Here is a 15,916-nt window from a genome sequence, read left to right as displayed (position 1 = left end):
CCATCAACTGGCTTTTCTTTTAACTGGAAAAGGGTGCTGTTCAGGAATTTGAGTTGCTACAAAAGAAATATCTGAGAAACAATTTTAGTTATGAATGTAATTTTACAAGCCAAGTTCCAAAAATATATATGTAAGATTTAGACAATATTCATGTAAAGAATATTGGGTGTCGAGGACTTCTGCACAGTGCTGTACGACAACCAGACTGAATCTCATTCTGACCTGTTACAAATGTATTTATTTTCTATAAACTGGGAGTTACTGTAACACAATTTGTAATTTATTTCGAACTACAAATCGTTCTTATAAGAATTTGAGCATATTGTATTTGAGATTTACAAAATTATTATGAAATTAAAAAGAAGTGTTGCAGTGGTAGAAGATGTAGCTTTGTGTACTACAGACACTTTTCACTTCAAATGGTACAGTTGTACGACTGACTTGACCCCAGATCATGGATTACACTCATTCCACTAAGTCATTACAGGTACATGCGGTTAAATCCTTGCAACACCATTGAGTGAGACTGTAACCATTTCCAACAAGATTACCAGTTCTTTGAAACCTGTTTTGGCAACTAATGTGACCAAAGGGCCTGCTTTAGCATAAGCTGTTTAAAAAATCAGGGTTTTGGACGTAGAGGTGTCCAAGGCTTTTGAGTCTTCTAATCCTGGTTTCCTGGTCATTTTTTCTCAGATGTCTCAGCTGTTGTTCTTCTTGTTGCCATAGACAATTTTTATTATTATTATTGCATCGATTAAAGTTATCCTTGGGCAAGAAGATTTTAATGTCAAAGACTGAGATGTTGTCGAAAGTATTGTTAGAGGGAATTTTTTACAATTTGATCATTCATTTGAACAGCCACATTTATGCCTGTTTAGATTCATCCAAACATGTTCCAACTTGTAAAAAAAAAACTTACGTAATAGTAGTGTGGTTTCAGACAGTAAAAAGAACTGGTGGATATAAATCCTGCACTGTTTTGTAAAACCTTTGCAACAAGCTCAGGAATGGGAATGCCCAAATGCATTGTACATGAAAATATGTTCTTTGGAAAAGAGGAGAGTATCGAGAGATTCAAATTAGAATATCCACTGTTAAAAAACATCTAAAAGTCTTTGAAGACCACATCAACTAATAGTTATATTTATTGATAACTTTATTAGCGGTTTAGGAACAATTATGTATTGACTTTTTATGTACTTCCTAAATAACATTGTGTAGCACTTTGAACATCTTTCCTGGGGATCTTTACATCTGCCAGTTGAAAGGCAAGTGGTCAAACACCTACAGTAACACTGTGGAAACACAAGCCCATCTCACTAATCAGCCTGTTCAACCAATTTTACCTGAAGCAGACAAATGTGACACTAAGCAGGATTTGCCTTCAACTGATGTCACTGCTTCCGTTTGATTGAGTTACAGTCTCCTGTCTGTATGTGGGTGAGAGAGAGAGAAAGGATTTACATTTTGTTCTTACGCATGCAGACTCTAATACATTTAGTGTGAGCCATTCATTCTGTGGTGGGAAACTAGCCACCTAAATTGACCTTAATACAAAGACCCAATCTGTAAGTGACGTCATGGATCGTATAAAATACCCCAACTTGAGGCATCCCAACAGGTTGTCTGCATGCAGCAGAAGCTGAAAAGGAGAAAGAACAAGCCCAGCCCAACACACAAGCAAGCGAAAATCAACCAAAAGGTAAAGAAATTATAGTTTTATGAGAATGTCTAGGGCAAATAATGTTTAACATTTCAACCTGAGACTAAAGTAATGTTGTCTTAATCTATCTTAATCTTTGTTTAGAGATTTATTCCAAAATAGCAATGGAGGCATTTGCAGCCAGGCGATATAATGAAGACACAACCAGAGGGTCTGTCTTCGTTTATACCAACAGCAACCACACAAAAGGTTGGAGAAAGAAAACACAATGTTCCATATGTATTCATGTGACTCAAACAATATAAAATGGCTGCTCTCAATTCTCTCTTTTCTCTCTTTTCTCTCTTTTCACTCTCACAGATCCCTTTGAGGGCCCCAACTACCATATCGCTCCACGATGGGTGTACAATCTCTCATCATTGTGGATGATCTTTGTGGTCATCGCATCAGTATTCACCAACGGCCTGGTACTGGTGGCCACAGCTAAATTCAAGAAGCTCCAGCATCCTCTGAACTGGATCTTGGTCAACCTCGCTATTGCCGATCTTGGGGAGACTGTTTTTGCCAGCACCATCAGCGTTTGCAATCAAATATTTGGATACTTCATTCTGGGACATCCCATGTGTATCTTTGAGGGCTACACTGTCTCTACTTGTGGTAAGGTGATCCTGAAAGTAAACTAGGTTAACATTTTGAGATGAAGCATTTGTGACATTTTTAGGTGAACTTAATAGCCTATCCTTTATTGGTGGACAGTCCGATGGATAGAAGTTCGCTTTGCTATTCATTGATCAGTTCATCATAATGCCATGTTTTCCATTGTGTTTTCCATCGTGGAATTATAATGCATCCAATCCTGTTTTCCTCTTTTCCTCTGTAGGTATTGCTGCTCTGTGGTCCCTGACTGTGATCTCCTGGGAGAGATGGGTGGTTGTCTGCAAGCCTTTTGGAAATGTCAAGTTTGATGGCAAATGGGCCAGTGCTGGTATTATATTCTCCTGGGTCTGGGCAGCATGCTGGTGTGCTCCCCCCATCTTTGGCTGGAGCAGGTCATTTGTTTTCCTTCAGTCATTTAGGATTTCTGGACATAGTGATTGATCACCAATGTTTAAACGTACGATTTGAATGTATCCTTATATTTCTCTCTCTCTTTTTTAAAGGTATTGGCCCCATGGACTTAAGACCTCCTGCGGACCTGATGTGTTCAGTGGAAGTAGTGACCCTGGAGTGCAGTCCTACATGATTGTTCTGATGCTTACCTGCTGCATACTTCCTCTGGCCATCATCATCCTCTGCTACCTCGCAGTGATGATGGCCATCCGTGAAGTGAGTTACTGCATCTATTTCACGTTTCACATAATACTTACTGCTAAAGGCCTCCAGGTCAAATGAAACCTTGGTACCTGTTATGTTATCAATACTGAATGACTATACCAAAGCATGCATTTTAAAACAAAATGGTGCTACACTATTACTACTGAGCAAAATGGATGAAGCAGGTCAAGATAGATAGGTGTCAGATAGCTGTATGGTACATATTAGTTAATGTACAACCATACTACACTAATCTGACATTTTGGCTAAGTGACAAGCGTCACACTATGCTATGCATAGATAGATGTTTCAAAGCAGCCAACCACATGGCCAAAGAATAAATCCTTTAAAAACAATAACTGTAGGTTTATACTGTAGATCTTCCACCTACTGAAATCCATTTGAAATGTCAGTTTTCAATGTCAGTACAAAGACTGATGTGATGTTTTGACACCTCTCCTTCTCCCCAGGTGGCCGCGCAGCAGAAAGACTCTGAGTCGACGCAGAAGGCTGAGAAGGAAGTGAACAGGATGGTTATTGTGATGATCATCGCATTCATTGTGTGCTGGGGACCGTATACCTTTTTCGCTTGCTTTGCTGCGGCTAACCCTGGGTATGCCTTCCATCCTTTGGCTGCTGCACTCCCTGGCTACTTCGCAAAGAGCGCCACCATCTACAATCCAATTATCTATGTCTTCATGAACCGACAGGTGAGAACTTAAGCTCTTTTCATAAAATGGCTTATACCCCCTTAGTGTGTCATGCTATACTGTGACTGCATGGTCGAAACTGTATTGTCATATCGTTGTTTGTCATGTTATTATTATCATCATTTTATTTTATTTCATTTTTCCCCAGTTCCGTGTTTGCATTTTGCAGCTCTTTGGCAAGCAGGCTGATGATGGTTCTGAAGTGTCTACATCCAAGACTGAAGTTTCCTCTGTTGCACCTGCATAATCCTTTTATCTTTTCATACCTGGCCTGGAAACTGGAGTATTGGAAAAACCAAATGCCAATAATATAGTTTTGTACATTATATACATATGTATATAATTTACAATTTTAAAATGTATTTATTCACACAATTATTGCCAAGCAATAGATAGAAAAGCAAGTTACAAAAAATATATTAAAAAAAGATGTGTTTAGTTTGTCTGTGTAGTTTGTCTAATAAAAGTGTTCAAATATTTGTTGTTGATCTTTTTTCATATTTTTTTTCAACAAATGTATCAAATCCACTTTGATAACTTGGCTTCTCTGGTCTTCAGAATCAACTACTGAAGGGGTAAACTAGTTCACAATTCACTTGATGTATGTTTTTTTTCCAGAAGTTTCAGAGAAGTTTAAAGACAGCATCTTGTTGATGCATCCAAGATACTTTTAAGTAGATATTTTTTGGCTGGAGGCAGAATACTAAAACACAGTGACCTTGAGAGAAACTCAAGGAGTTCAGACATATTGAAGAGGGGAAATTGTCTAGCATTACGGAGTCTCTATTATAAAAACTTTATATCACATGCTTTTTGACAGTACTTCATACATCCACAACATGAAATACTATATTCTCTGTTTCAGTAGAATCTTCAATGAAATTAAGCAAAACTGCTTAATTTAATTGAATCACTGATGTATCGCCCTAATATGAATGCTCAAATCATTTAAGGAAGCAACCTTCATTAAAAAGAGTGCAGTCAGCAATGCTTCTTCATTTCCCTCATCGGTTTGTCAGTAACAGTTCTGTATTATCTCCATGTATTAGGAGCATAAGAAAAAGGTATTAAACTGAGATAGCTCACCCCCAGAGACGGGGGTGGGAGCTATAATCAGTATGCACCGGAGCTGGCCCACTACCGGCTCACCGGCCTTGGCCTTGCAGGTGTCCCCGGGGCATGCTCACCGGGAAACCACCATCACACATGGAAATGAGGCTGGTGTACAGATCAGTGTAGGTAAGCTAAAAGTTCCCCCCCCCCGCCAGCATATACACCACCTGCGGAACATCTGCAGGAAACACTGATCCACTCACTAAGACAGGACATCCTCAACCCCTCTGCTTGAATATCTTTTCATGAGTGTCACTACACACACACTTACACATATAAATACTTCCATTACCCATTGTTCTGGGCATTCTGTTCGCTAAGAACACCTGTAACTGTAAATGGCAGCATGCTTTTGATATTGTTCATTAAAGAAATAGATTGACATTCTGTGACTTTCTGTCTACTTCCCACTGGTTGACTTTTGTAGAACATTCTCCTCCTGCAGCAGAGTAGTGATGCTCAGATATCAGTGACCATACTACATGATCATCTTGTAATATCCGGTCCAGGATATTGTTATCCAACATTCATTATCTCATTCAGGCTGGCCCAAGCCCCAGCTCAAACCCCAGGCCCAGCCTCAGCCCATTCCCCAGCTCCAGAACCAGCTCCCGCCCTCTCCCCAGCCTCTTCCCTAGCCTAAGCCTCAGCTGTAGTTACATCTCCAGCCTCAGGCCTAGCCCCAACCCCAGCCCCAGCCCCCATCCTTCAGTTGGGGATAACTCATCATTACTGGAGCTGTAGACTGAGCACGAAGAACAGACAGGCCCTCAGACAGCGTCAGGGTCTGGGTCAGAACACCTGGCATGTACAGCAGCGCCACAGAGACCCGAGGCTGGGAGGGAGAAGCTGGGGGGGCTTTCTCATTGGATAGAGAGAGAAGGGAGAAGGCTGCATGCATGGGGGTGTTTGTACTCCAGGTTGTCTCCTTAGTAATGAGAGTAAATGACAGCTGTTGCCAACACACTATGAATACATCTTTGAATTACTTGCACACTGCTTGCAAACGATTATAACTTAGTATACTACAGGGTGGGCCATTTCTCCTTAGTATACTACAGAATGGGCCAGGGTGATGAGGAGCAGAGATTTTGTTCCTACCAGTCAGACCACAATCAATAGTAGTCTTTGAACAGTGTTAGGGCTGCTTCTGGCTGTCCTGGTCAAGCCCTGGTTGAGACCGCCCTCTGACTCACCCATCCACACTGTTAAAGCATGACGGATTCATCTTTCCGCCATCCAATCATTAGTCAATCGCTGTGGGTGAAAAAACCTACCGGTACTCGCCTTTAATGAGAATTTAACTCACTTCAATGTACCTGCAGCCAGAAAGGAAGGATGTTGTTCACAGACGGTGAGTCAGAGAGGATATTGGATGGCTATGGCCCAAGTCCACACCAGACATGAAGGATCTCTGTATGTGTACACAGCAACTGAGCACGGTGCATGACATACACTGGCATCAGACACAGCTTTGTGGAAGGATAGTTTCTCTCATCATAACACATAAGTGTGTGTGTGTGTGTGTGTGTGTGTGTGTGTGTGTGTGTGTGTGTGTGTGTGTGTGTGTGTGTGGACACCTTCCTGTCTGCCTCTCTGGCTGGTCCTGTGCATGTGTGTGCATGTGTGTGCGCCTTGCAACCACAGATCCTTCAACTTTTCCTCCTCCGCAATCCAGGAAATGACACAGCCGCAGTAAATCTCCATTCTTTCTGTTCAGCCATGACGTTCATCCATGACGCCCTCATCCCACTGGGCACGTATCGGGGTTGGATCCAGGAGACAGGACATCATGAAAAACGTAGGCTGTGCATGTGGATGTCATAAACATCCAAGAGGTTCCAACAAATCGTACTCCTCTCCAATGGCTCTTCGCATTATCTGCACAATTTAACATTCCCAACTTCCTGTTTCTCACTTAACCACAGCTAATTAAATATTTCCAATGGCATTGTCAAGATATAAATAGTTGTCACAATTGGCTACAATGTCCAAATGGTGACGGCTTGAAGACATGAATAACACTGTATGACACATGCATAGAATTTGGGGAAGAATCTGGATGGACATGAGTCTTTACTCTGTGTAATAAAGTTGTAGATACATTTTGGTTTCAAGTGTAGAGTCTAGTGCTGGGAGACTGGTCCAGCTCCTGTCTAAGTGGTCAGTGCCCTCTCTGCGCCCACGCCAGGAGCCATGCTCAGGCTGGAACAAGGCCCTGCCTGGGGCTCTGCAAGTGCCCCTCTGTCCGAACCCAGACCCCTCCCAAACCCCCGCTCACTCACACCTCCAGCAGTAAGCTTTGTGGAGCTGGGAGGACAAGTATAAAACATGACAGTATTGGCAGGTCCCCAGATAGCTGGCCTGGCTTGGCCTTCCCTGGGTGTTAGGATTCATAATGGCTCTGTACACTTCCATCAAATGTGTATTGAGCGCTTGTGACACATAAAACTGGCTGGCCATGATGAGAAATAACCACTGTCAGTTTCCATCTGTGCTTCAGAAGGTTTAAGCGCTGACCGAAGCAAAGAGAAAGACAGTCAGTCGCACCGGAGTAGAGGAGGGGGTAGAGAGGAGACTAGCACACGAGACGCAACATTTCAACACTGCTCACAAACACACACGGACAAGCACACACACACATAAATAACAGATTTTCATGCTAAAACAAAAGTTAAGTTGAAGTCAAACATGAATATTTTAATCCCTTTCTTTTTCTTATCTCTTTTCTTAAAGTGGAAGTAATGTGATTTGTGGGATGAGCCTGTCACAGTGTGTTTCTCTCCGGGGGTGAAGTAGGGGCAGGGTATTCCAGGTAGCCCTCGTTGTTAGCTGATTGTTAGCCTGAGAATCAGGGCCCGGGCCCCCGCGGTGCCCTGGAAGACAGAGTTCTACAGGGGGGCTTATCAGGAACGTGTGGTGCCTTCCAATGACATCATCAGTACCGCACCTCACAGGACAAGTCTGTACCATGGAACAAATTGGACACACACACACACATTTATACACATACTTATTCACACACACACACATAGTCCTTCTCGATTGGCGGTGATGACAAACCACAGTTGATGTCAGAATCAAGAATTGCATGTGTCAGCCTGTTAAGAAGTTATGTTTTGCCTAAAGTAATTTCGTTGGCAGGATGGGGAAGTGTGTGTGTTCTCCTTTCGTTTCCTTCAGTCCTTACACCGAGCCCTCTGTCCCTCATTATCTGACTCAGTCATTCTGTAGTGAGTAACAGCTCTCCTTCCTAACCATCAATGTTGCTCTCTCTCTCTCTGTCTCTGTCTGTCAATCGCTCTCCCTCTCTCTCCCTCTCTCTCTCCGTCATATTCAGGTGCACTGGGAGAAACGGTGTCTCCGCGTCTCCTGATTGGAGCCCTCCCAAGGGGAGCCGAGAGGGGGGAGGTTCAGGGCCCCACACAATTAAAGCCGGCCCTGTTTTAATGAGGAGCCTGTTTATTAAGTCCACACAGAGACCCGGTGCAAGTGCTTAGCATTTGCTCTCTAATTAGGAAAGCTAAACAGTCCCTCTCACTGAAGATCAACCATTAGGCAGAGGATTGGGTGCCACTGTGTTTGTGTGCTGGGTGCAGATAGCTGTGCAAATGACAGCGGCGAGAGAGAGGAAGACAGAGCAGGGCTGTGGTCAGAAAGAAAGACAGAAAGAAATGAGAAAGGGAAAGGTCAGTGGGAGGAAGAGTGATAAAACTATGTCTTTCATTGATCCGGCTGACAGTGTGATAAACCACTCAAGTGTCTCTAATAATACTGACTAATGGGGTGTGAGCAGGCTTTTGTGGGGGGAAATAATAGTCAAAATAATAGTAACATTAGCAGCACTCACTGTACCAAGCTGCCACCTAGTGGCGAGTTAGAATACAGCAGGGACAAACACTTCTACATTTACATTTAGTCATTTAGCAGACGCTCTTATCCAGAGCGACTTACAGTAAGTACAGGGACATTTCCCCCGAGGCAAGTAGGGTGAAGTGCCTTGCCCAAGGACACAACGTCAGTTGGCATGACCGGGAATCGAACTGGCAACCTTCGGATTACTAGCCCGACTCCCTCACCGCTCAGCCAACTGACTTCTAAACAACACATGCAAACAAATGATTATTAAAAAAAAAACTGAATTCAATACCTCAGACCAGGACACACTTGTCATTCTGAAACAACAATTACTATCCACGCTATTATCCTGGGAGTGGAAATGAATCCGCTATGGGGAGAGAAGGGACATCACCTGTGCAATCACCTTCCTGAGACCCTGCTATTGTTCCGATGTCTGGATAACAAGATACAGGAAATGACTCGGCTATAGCAACCATCGTACCAGCAAGAGACCAGACACACCCTCGCTTCGTCCAGAGGTCTCAACATGAACTAATCATAATCACTCAGATGTAATGATCATCTACACTATGTTCTTTTTCCCCATTAAGCCCAGAACATCTCTTTTTCCCCATTGTGCTTGTGCTCAGTAACGCTAGGAAAACACAGCTCTTACAAGATAAAGGCCTGTGATAAATAACAAATGAAAATATATGGAGGGGCCAAGCAGTCCAGAGCAGGACATGGCCTCCGTGGCACTTTTGCAACAAGCAGGTCACAACGAGCTATTGCACTCATGTGACACACCCAGTTCGTTTGAAATATCTGTTTCTGCTCAGAAAAAGTTATCATGAATAACAAAATAAAAAATAAGTGGCTGTGACCTGTAGCACCACCTACGGTCGAATATGGGTCCTTTGTGGTGTGGGAGTTACACTTGGCCTGTACTTATAACGTGCAGTAACTTTATTCGCTTCTTGGCTTTGGTCAAATATATTGTTCGATACACCAAGGTGATTCCAAATTAGATTTGCTGTAACTGACAAACAATTAAAAAAATCCATTAGATAACTTTTGTGAGACCAAAATGTATTTATATAACAAACACAAAACTAAAAAATCTTACTGTAGTCTTGATGTATACATTGTTGATTTGATAAACAAGTCAATTCAAGAAGTGGTGAGTGGAACATGTTTTTTCATGGCAGCAGTGGTTGAGAATCTACAATTAGCAAAGTTACATAGTGTATCATTTTGGCCATCATGCAACAGCTGTATAGTAGCTTATATGATCTGTTTCTTTGTACTGCGCTGTTCCCAGGTCTTGATTAGGATATCGTCAACACAAAGCTGTGTAGTTGCACTCTGTAGGAATCTTTCCTGAAGAGCTTAGGCAATGATGTGGTCTCCTGTTCTGAAGTAATGGAAAAATCATTGAGGCATCAAATGTATATTCAGTATATTTGTTGCTAATACATATTATGTTTAAGTTTGAAATAACTCTGTCAGCAAACTTACTGCATCCTGTAGGGTGTTTTGAACAATCTTTGCAGGGTTTCTTTCCAAAAGGTTCCATTAGGTGATACTATACTATAAATGATATAAAGCTTTAGGTTATAAAGTAGAATAATCAATCAATAATGTATTATAGCAGTATTTGACTTCGCCTTTGGGCTGTTGCATACTCACCATGTATTCCCTTCTTCTGACTGCATTTCATCTTCGGTTTCTGTTGACAGGTAGGCTCAGGCTTCATAGCCGCTGTTATGTTTTTTACATGTAAATGTTCATGTGCTCTATAATATATGAGTGAAGGTTTCATACGTGATTTTAATTTAAGGACTGCTGCAATTGCTGGTCTGTTGCGGTCTTCGCTGAGTCATCTGTGTTGTGGACAGCTAAATGCCTGTGTGGAATGAGTGGTGGTCCTGCTGGTTATTCTGTGAGGTGGTGACTCTCATCTAACTTAAAATAAAACTGACATGAATTCAAATACCTTACCTCTCTTGTTTTTCTTAACCGGTAACATTCTGCTGTGGTGAATAACAACAAATTAGCCACTGACGTATTGCCTTACCCTTAGCTCGTCCTATACTTGATATTCAGCACTTTCTAGTAGCCTACAGATATTGCAACTGGCTCCCCACATGTCCTTAGTAATAGCTTTCTTGTTGGCGTACTATATTTTCTAACCCGGGCCACTGTCATTCGTGGCGAAGGTATGGTGAAGATACGGGACAAGCCACAGACACGGCTGTTCAGTCTGTCGTCAACGTGGGCGTGACGGCCTTCAACATGGACAACCTGGGCATGAAGGGCATATTGAAGAGCACCGGGAAGACCACCGCCAAGGCTGTGGTCAAAGACCACAACCCGACAACCGAAGAACCGACAGAGAAGGGGTATGGGGAGAAAGGGAAGTAAGGGGTGTAGGCAAAATGTTTTGCTGTGGTCACGTGTTCTGTTTTCTTTTGCAAAATTAGCAGAAAGAGGGTTTTACTTTAAGGTGTTTTTTCATTATTATTATGAAATACTACATTTAAATATCTGATTGATTAACTGCCGACTTCTTGTATCTTAAAATGTATATATTTTGATATTGTATGTGATTCACAATGTATTTTATCCAAGTATTTCCCAGCCCTAATTATGTGCACTATTAACTTTTAAACCACTCAATTAGATTAGTATTATTCATGCCATTTGTTCATATTGCAAAGATAACCCCAAACTCCATTTAAATACCATGAAGTAAATGTAGGATTAGGCTATGTGTACATTATTGAATACACATACTGATATTTCTGTTTATTGTCCCTTGGTTCAAATAAAAAGGTGAAACCGGTAGAGTATTCATTCCTAATGCGTCATTTAGACCCATGTGTAACGCATATCACAAATCTCAACTATTGCTATCGGATAACTTAACAATAAAAAACAATTGTCCCACATTTGTGTCGATTATGTGAGTAAAAGTAGTCCTAATGTATGTAAATTATACTGGGCCATTGCGTCGCGGTCACACCACTTCCTACAGCATATCGGATACGGCGGTTTCCATGGGATACCAGAGGAACAAACTTTTCATCTAATTAGTGCAACCAGAGCCCGTCTACAGAGAGCCTGTCCGCTCCCTATTAATGCACCCCCTGCTAACCCAGAACAGAATACAGAATACAGAACAGCCAATAGAGGGGGGTGCATTTCACGACAGGCTTGTTGTTTTCCTTCTTGCAATGAAATGCACCCCCTGCTAACTCTGACTAGGAAAGTGTCACATGTCTGAAACTTACTGTGTTTACTCATAGTGCCCTCAGTGTACAGTAAGAATCATTTGATGCTGGGATATACAGAACAGACAATAGAGGGGGGTGCATTTCACGACAGGCTTGTTGTATTCCTTCTTGCCATGAAATGCACCCCCTGCTAACTCTGACTAGGAGTGTCACTTGCCTGACACTTACTGTGGTTACTCATACTAGTGCCCTCAGTGTGCAGTAAGAATCATTTGATGCTGGGATATACAGAACAGACAATAGAGGGGGGTGCATTTCACGACAGGCTTGTTGTATTCCTTCTTGCCATGAAATGCACCCCCTGCTAACTCTGACTAGGAAGGTGTCACTTGCCTGAAACTTACTGTGGTTACTCATACTAGTGCCCTCAGTGTACAGTAAGAATCATTTGATGCTGGGATATACAGAACAGACAATAGAGGGGGGTGCATTTCACGACAGGCTTGTTGTATTCCTTCTTGCCATGAAATGCACCCCCTGCTAACTCTGACTAGGAGTGTTACTTGCCTGACACTTACTGTGGTTACTCATACTAGTGCCCTCAGTGTACAGTAAGAATCATTTGATGCTGGGATATACAGAACAGACAATAGAGGGGGGTGCATTTCACTACAGGCTTGTTGTATTCCTTCTTGCCATGAAATGCACCCCCTGCTAACTCTGACTAGGAAGGTGTCACTTGCCTGAAACTTACTGTGGTTACTCATACTAGTGCCCTCAGTGTACAGTAAGAATCATTTGATGCTGGGATATACAGAACAGACAATAGAGGGGGGTGCATTTCACGACAGGCTTGTTGTATTCCTTCTTGCCATGAAATGCACCCCCTGCTAACTCTGACTAGGAGTGTCACTTGCCTGACACTTACTGTGGTTACTCATACTAGTGCCCTCAGTGTGCAGTAAGAATCATTTGATGCTGGGATATACAGAACAGACAATAGAGGGGGGTGCATTTCACGACAGGCTTGTTGTATTCCTTCTTGCCATGAAATGTACCCCCTGCTAACTTTGACTAGGAAAGTGTCACATGCCTGAAACTTACTGTGGTTACTCATACTACTGCCCTCAGTGTACAGTAAGAATCATTTGATGTTGGGATATACAGAACAGACAAGAGAGGGGTGTGCATTTCACGACAGGCTTAATGCACCCCCTGCTAACCCTGACTAGGAAGGTGTCACTTGCCTGAAACTTACTGTGGTTACTCATACTAGTGCCCTCAGTGTACAGTAATAATCATTTGATGCTGGGATATACAGAACAGACAATAGAGGGGGGTGCATTTCACGACAGGCTTGTTGTATTCCTTCTTGCCATGAAATGCATCCCCTAATAACTCTCAAACTTTTTTTAATTACTTCAAAATGGCAGCTGCATCAATTTGGCTGTTATCACAAGTTAACACGTGTCAGACATCACTTATTTAAGGTAAACAAATCAACAGTTATTGCCAAAAAGCATTTTTGCTTTCTGTGGCCCCTCCCAGTGGTCACATGACACCAAATTGTTTGGACATCCTCAGAAGAGGGTCCCGAGTCACTGTACCAAGTTTGATGTCAATGCAGCAAGGATTCCCTGAGATATGACCTCAGTTCCTTTTTGGCGGCTTTGTTGCCATCTTTGATTTGCTGTAACTGACAAACGATTTAAGAAGCAAAAATCCATTTGATAACTTTTGTGGGGCTTGGTCTGGACATATCTGGGGTCTGGGGATGATTGAAAACAATTTGTGACCTGTGAAACATTTCTAAGCTTTTTGATAAAACCGGAAATTGCGGAAAATCCAAATGACCGGAAATGACGCAATTGACTGCGTTGAACTCGTCTTGATCCAGGGAATCCAAAAGTCATTTTTTAAAATAGGACATACGATTTAAAAGTTACATTTGTAAACACACCTCCAACTTTGCCCCATTGGTAGCGCTATAGTGCTTGAGACACTGGCATGACACTTGGTGACAAGAGCCACTGTACTGTCCCCAACCACTGTGCCAAATTTCAAAACTTTCCCACAAGCGGTTCTATGGGCTGCCATAGACTCCCATGGCAGAATAAGTATAATAATAATACCAACAAATACAATAGGTGCCTCGCAGCTTCGCCCCTAAAAATGCATCATAACCGATGAGCATCCCCTGTGTGTGCGTCACAGGGAGAGTCCTCGGAAAGAAGATCCATATTCTGTGTGTGCCACACCTCTCTTCGTCCTCCTGATCAACCCGTGCATTGCGGCCTACTTCCCCTTCCAACGCTACCCAGAGTCCCATGGGGGAAGGAACGCGCAATGGCAAGCCTCTAGTCTTGGCCATTTGAATCCTATTCTCAGAACTTCATTTGGAGGACACAGGGTTAATCATGGCAGATTAAGGCACGCCCTTACCAGACCGATCACTACTCTGTTCCACATTAGCCTACTTCCTTTAGCTCCAAACCTTAAATATTACATTTTCTGCAATGCGGACTCATAACCAGCAGATAACCTGGCCTTCGTAGCTTGGACAGAGGAGCAGACTCTGACTTCACACTGGTGACATTCCAGCGCTCTGGTAGTAGCCTCAGACAAGCTGAGCTACCAGCTACAGACTGAGGCTGGTTACCACCGATCCTCTCCCTTTCTCAAATGGGACTAAAACAGTCGAGTCCTTAAGATACTCATTTGTCCTCAAACTGAGTGAGCATCGGTGACTTCTCCTTGTTAAGGCCAGTTTATTGGACTCCCAACGTTTACGGGGATTGGGTCAAGCATGTGGTGATCCATCCAGGCGTCCCCGCTGTCCCGCAGAGCTCCTAGGCTGCCCTGGAGCCTGGAGCATGACCCCCATCCACAGGCACGCGCTGGAAGCAGCATCTTCTCCTCCTTCCCACGCAGGGAGGGCAGACAGTGGGACAGGCAGCCCTCACCCAGGTGGTCCTGTCTGGTCTGATGTGGGGCGCTGGAGGCTGATTGTTACGGTCAGGATGTTCCTTTTCTTTGTTCATCTCTGCCAGGGGTTTACGTAGGTGTCTGGCAAACAGAGCTATCACACGCTGTTTTATGTTGAACCGTCTGTCTCAGTATAGGTGTGTGTGTGAACAGCTTTGAGGCCAAAGGAGCAAATCTATCAAGACTGAAGCGTTGGCCAGATGGTCAGGCTGTCAGCTTGCATTCACACGCACACAGCGTCTTGTGTGTGTGTGCAGAAATACTAGGGCCCTTCTAAGCCCAGTGTATGTTCAAAGTGTGGATGTTCCCAGCACATGACATCTTTCACACTAAAGTTATGCGACCAAATCCCACTTTCATAACAGTGTTCTTTATTGTGCCCATAATGATGACTTAATGCGGGTTATCGCATTCACAAAAGTTTATTTAAAAAAAAGCCAGAAGCAAAAAGCTGTCTATAAACTCTTAATAGGACTTAATTGGACTGCAACCTGCACAGATTAGAAATGACAGCGGAAAGTTAACATCAACTTTGCTAACGATTCACAATGCATTGCAGAGAAACCAGAGATATGCAGACAAAAGTTCTGAATGGTAGTTATATACATATATATCTTTGATATAAACAACTTCATTTATATTTTAAAGTGCTGGAGGGGAAAGCTACATTTTCTTTTCACACATTGCTTTAGTTGGGGTTCATTTTAGATACTGGCATAAAATAAACAAAAAAGGGGTTTAACTTCACAAGTGTGAAGACGATTAGATATGTTTGTATTAGGAGCCTCTCTAGTGCGGTCATATAGGTCATTACCACTTAACATTTATCTGTCAAAGGGCTCATGGCACAGAACAGATTATAATGAACTCTCCAAAACAAGTGAGAGAGATTGTACACGCATTTTGAGGAAAGGATCCATAACCAATCGCGGAAGTACTGTTTAACCCTTGTGTTATCTTCGGGTCATTCTGACCCATCAGTCATTGTGACCCACCGTCGTATTGCGACATCTTTACCGCATACAAAAACAAAGTGAAGCATTTTCTTTTAA

At 42.7% G+C, this 15,916-nt stretch overlaps 1 protein-coding gene and 1 long non-coding RNA gene across 2 annotated transcripts; one reads left to right on the top strand and one right to left on the bottom strand.

Annotated features, from left to right (window-relative positions):
- Positions 1-1,700: 1,700 nt before the first annotated feature.
- On the top strand, positions 1,701-3,991 carry LOC134007804 (red-sensitive opsin-like). Its single transcript, XM_062447492.1, has 7 exons — positions 1,701-1,705; positions 1,811-1,915; positions 2,027-2,323; positions 2,547-2,715; positions 2,827-2,992; positions 3,451-3,690; positions 3,839-3,991. Exons 2-7 carry the CDS (start codon positions 1,831-1,833, stop codon positions 3,935-3,937), a joined length of 1,056 nt encoding a protein of 351 aa, XP_062303476.1. The 5' UTR covers positions 1,701-1,705; positions 1,811-1,830; the 3' UTR covers positions 3,938-3,991.
- A 5,958-nt stretch (positions 3,992-9,949) lies between these two features.
- Positions 9,950-10,418, bottom strand: LOC134007212 (uncharacterized). Its single transcript, XR_009928019.1, has 3 exons — positions 10,333-10,418; positions 10,162-10,250; positions 9,950-10,057 (listed from the first exon to the last, which is right to left on the bottom strand). It is a non-coding gene; the product is annotated as an uncharacterized LOC134007212 (long non-coding RNA).
- Between the last annotated feature and the right edge of the window lie 5,498 nt (positions 10,419-15,916).

This window comes from Osmerus eperlanus, chromosome 21 (genome assembly GCF_963692335.1).
Source record: "Osmerus eperlanus chromosome 21, fOsmEpe2.1, whole genome shotgun sequence".
NCBI lineage: Eukaryota > Metazoa > Chordata > Actinopteri > Osmeriformes > Osmeridae > Osmerus > Osmerus eperlanus.
This window is presented reverse-complemented; position numbering and strand designations above follow the sequence as displayed.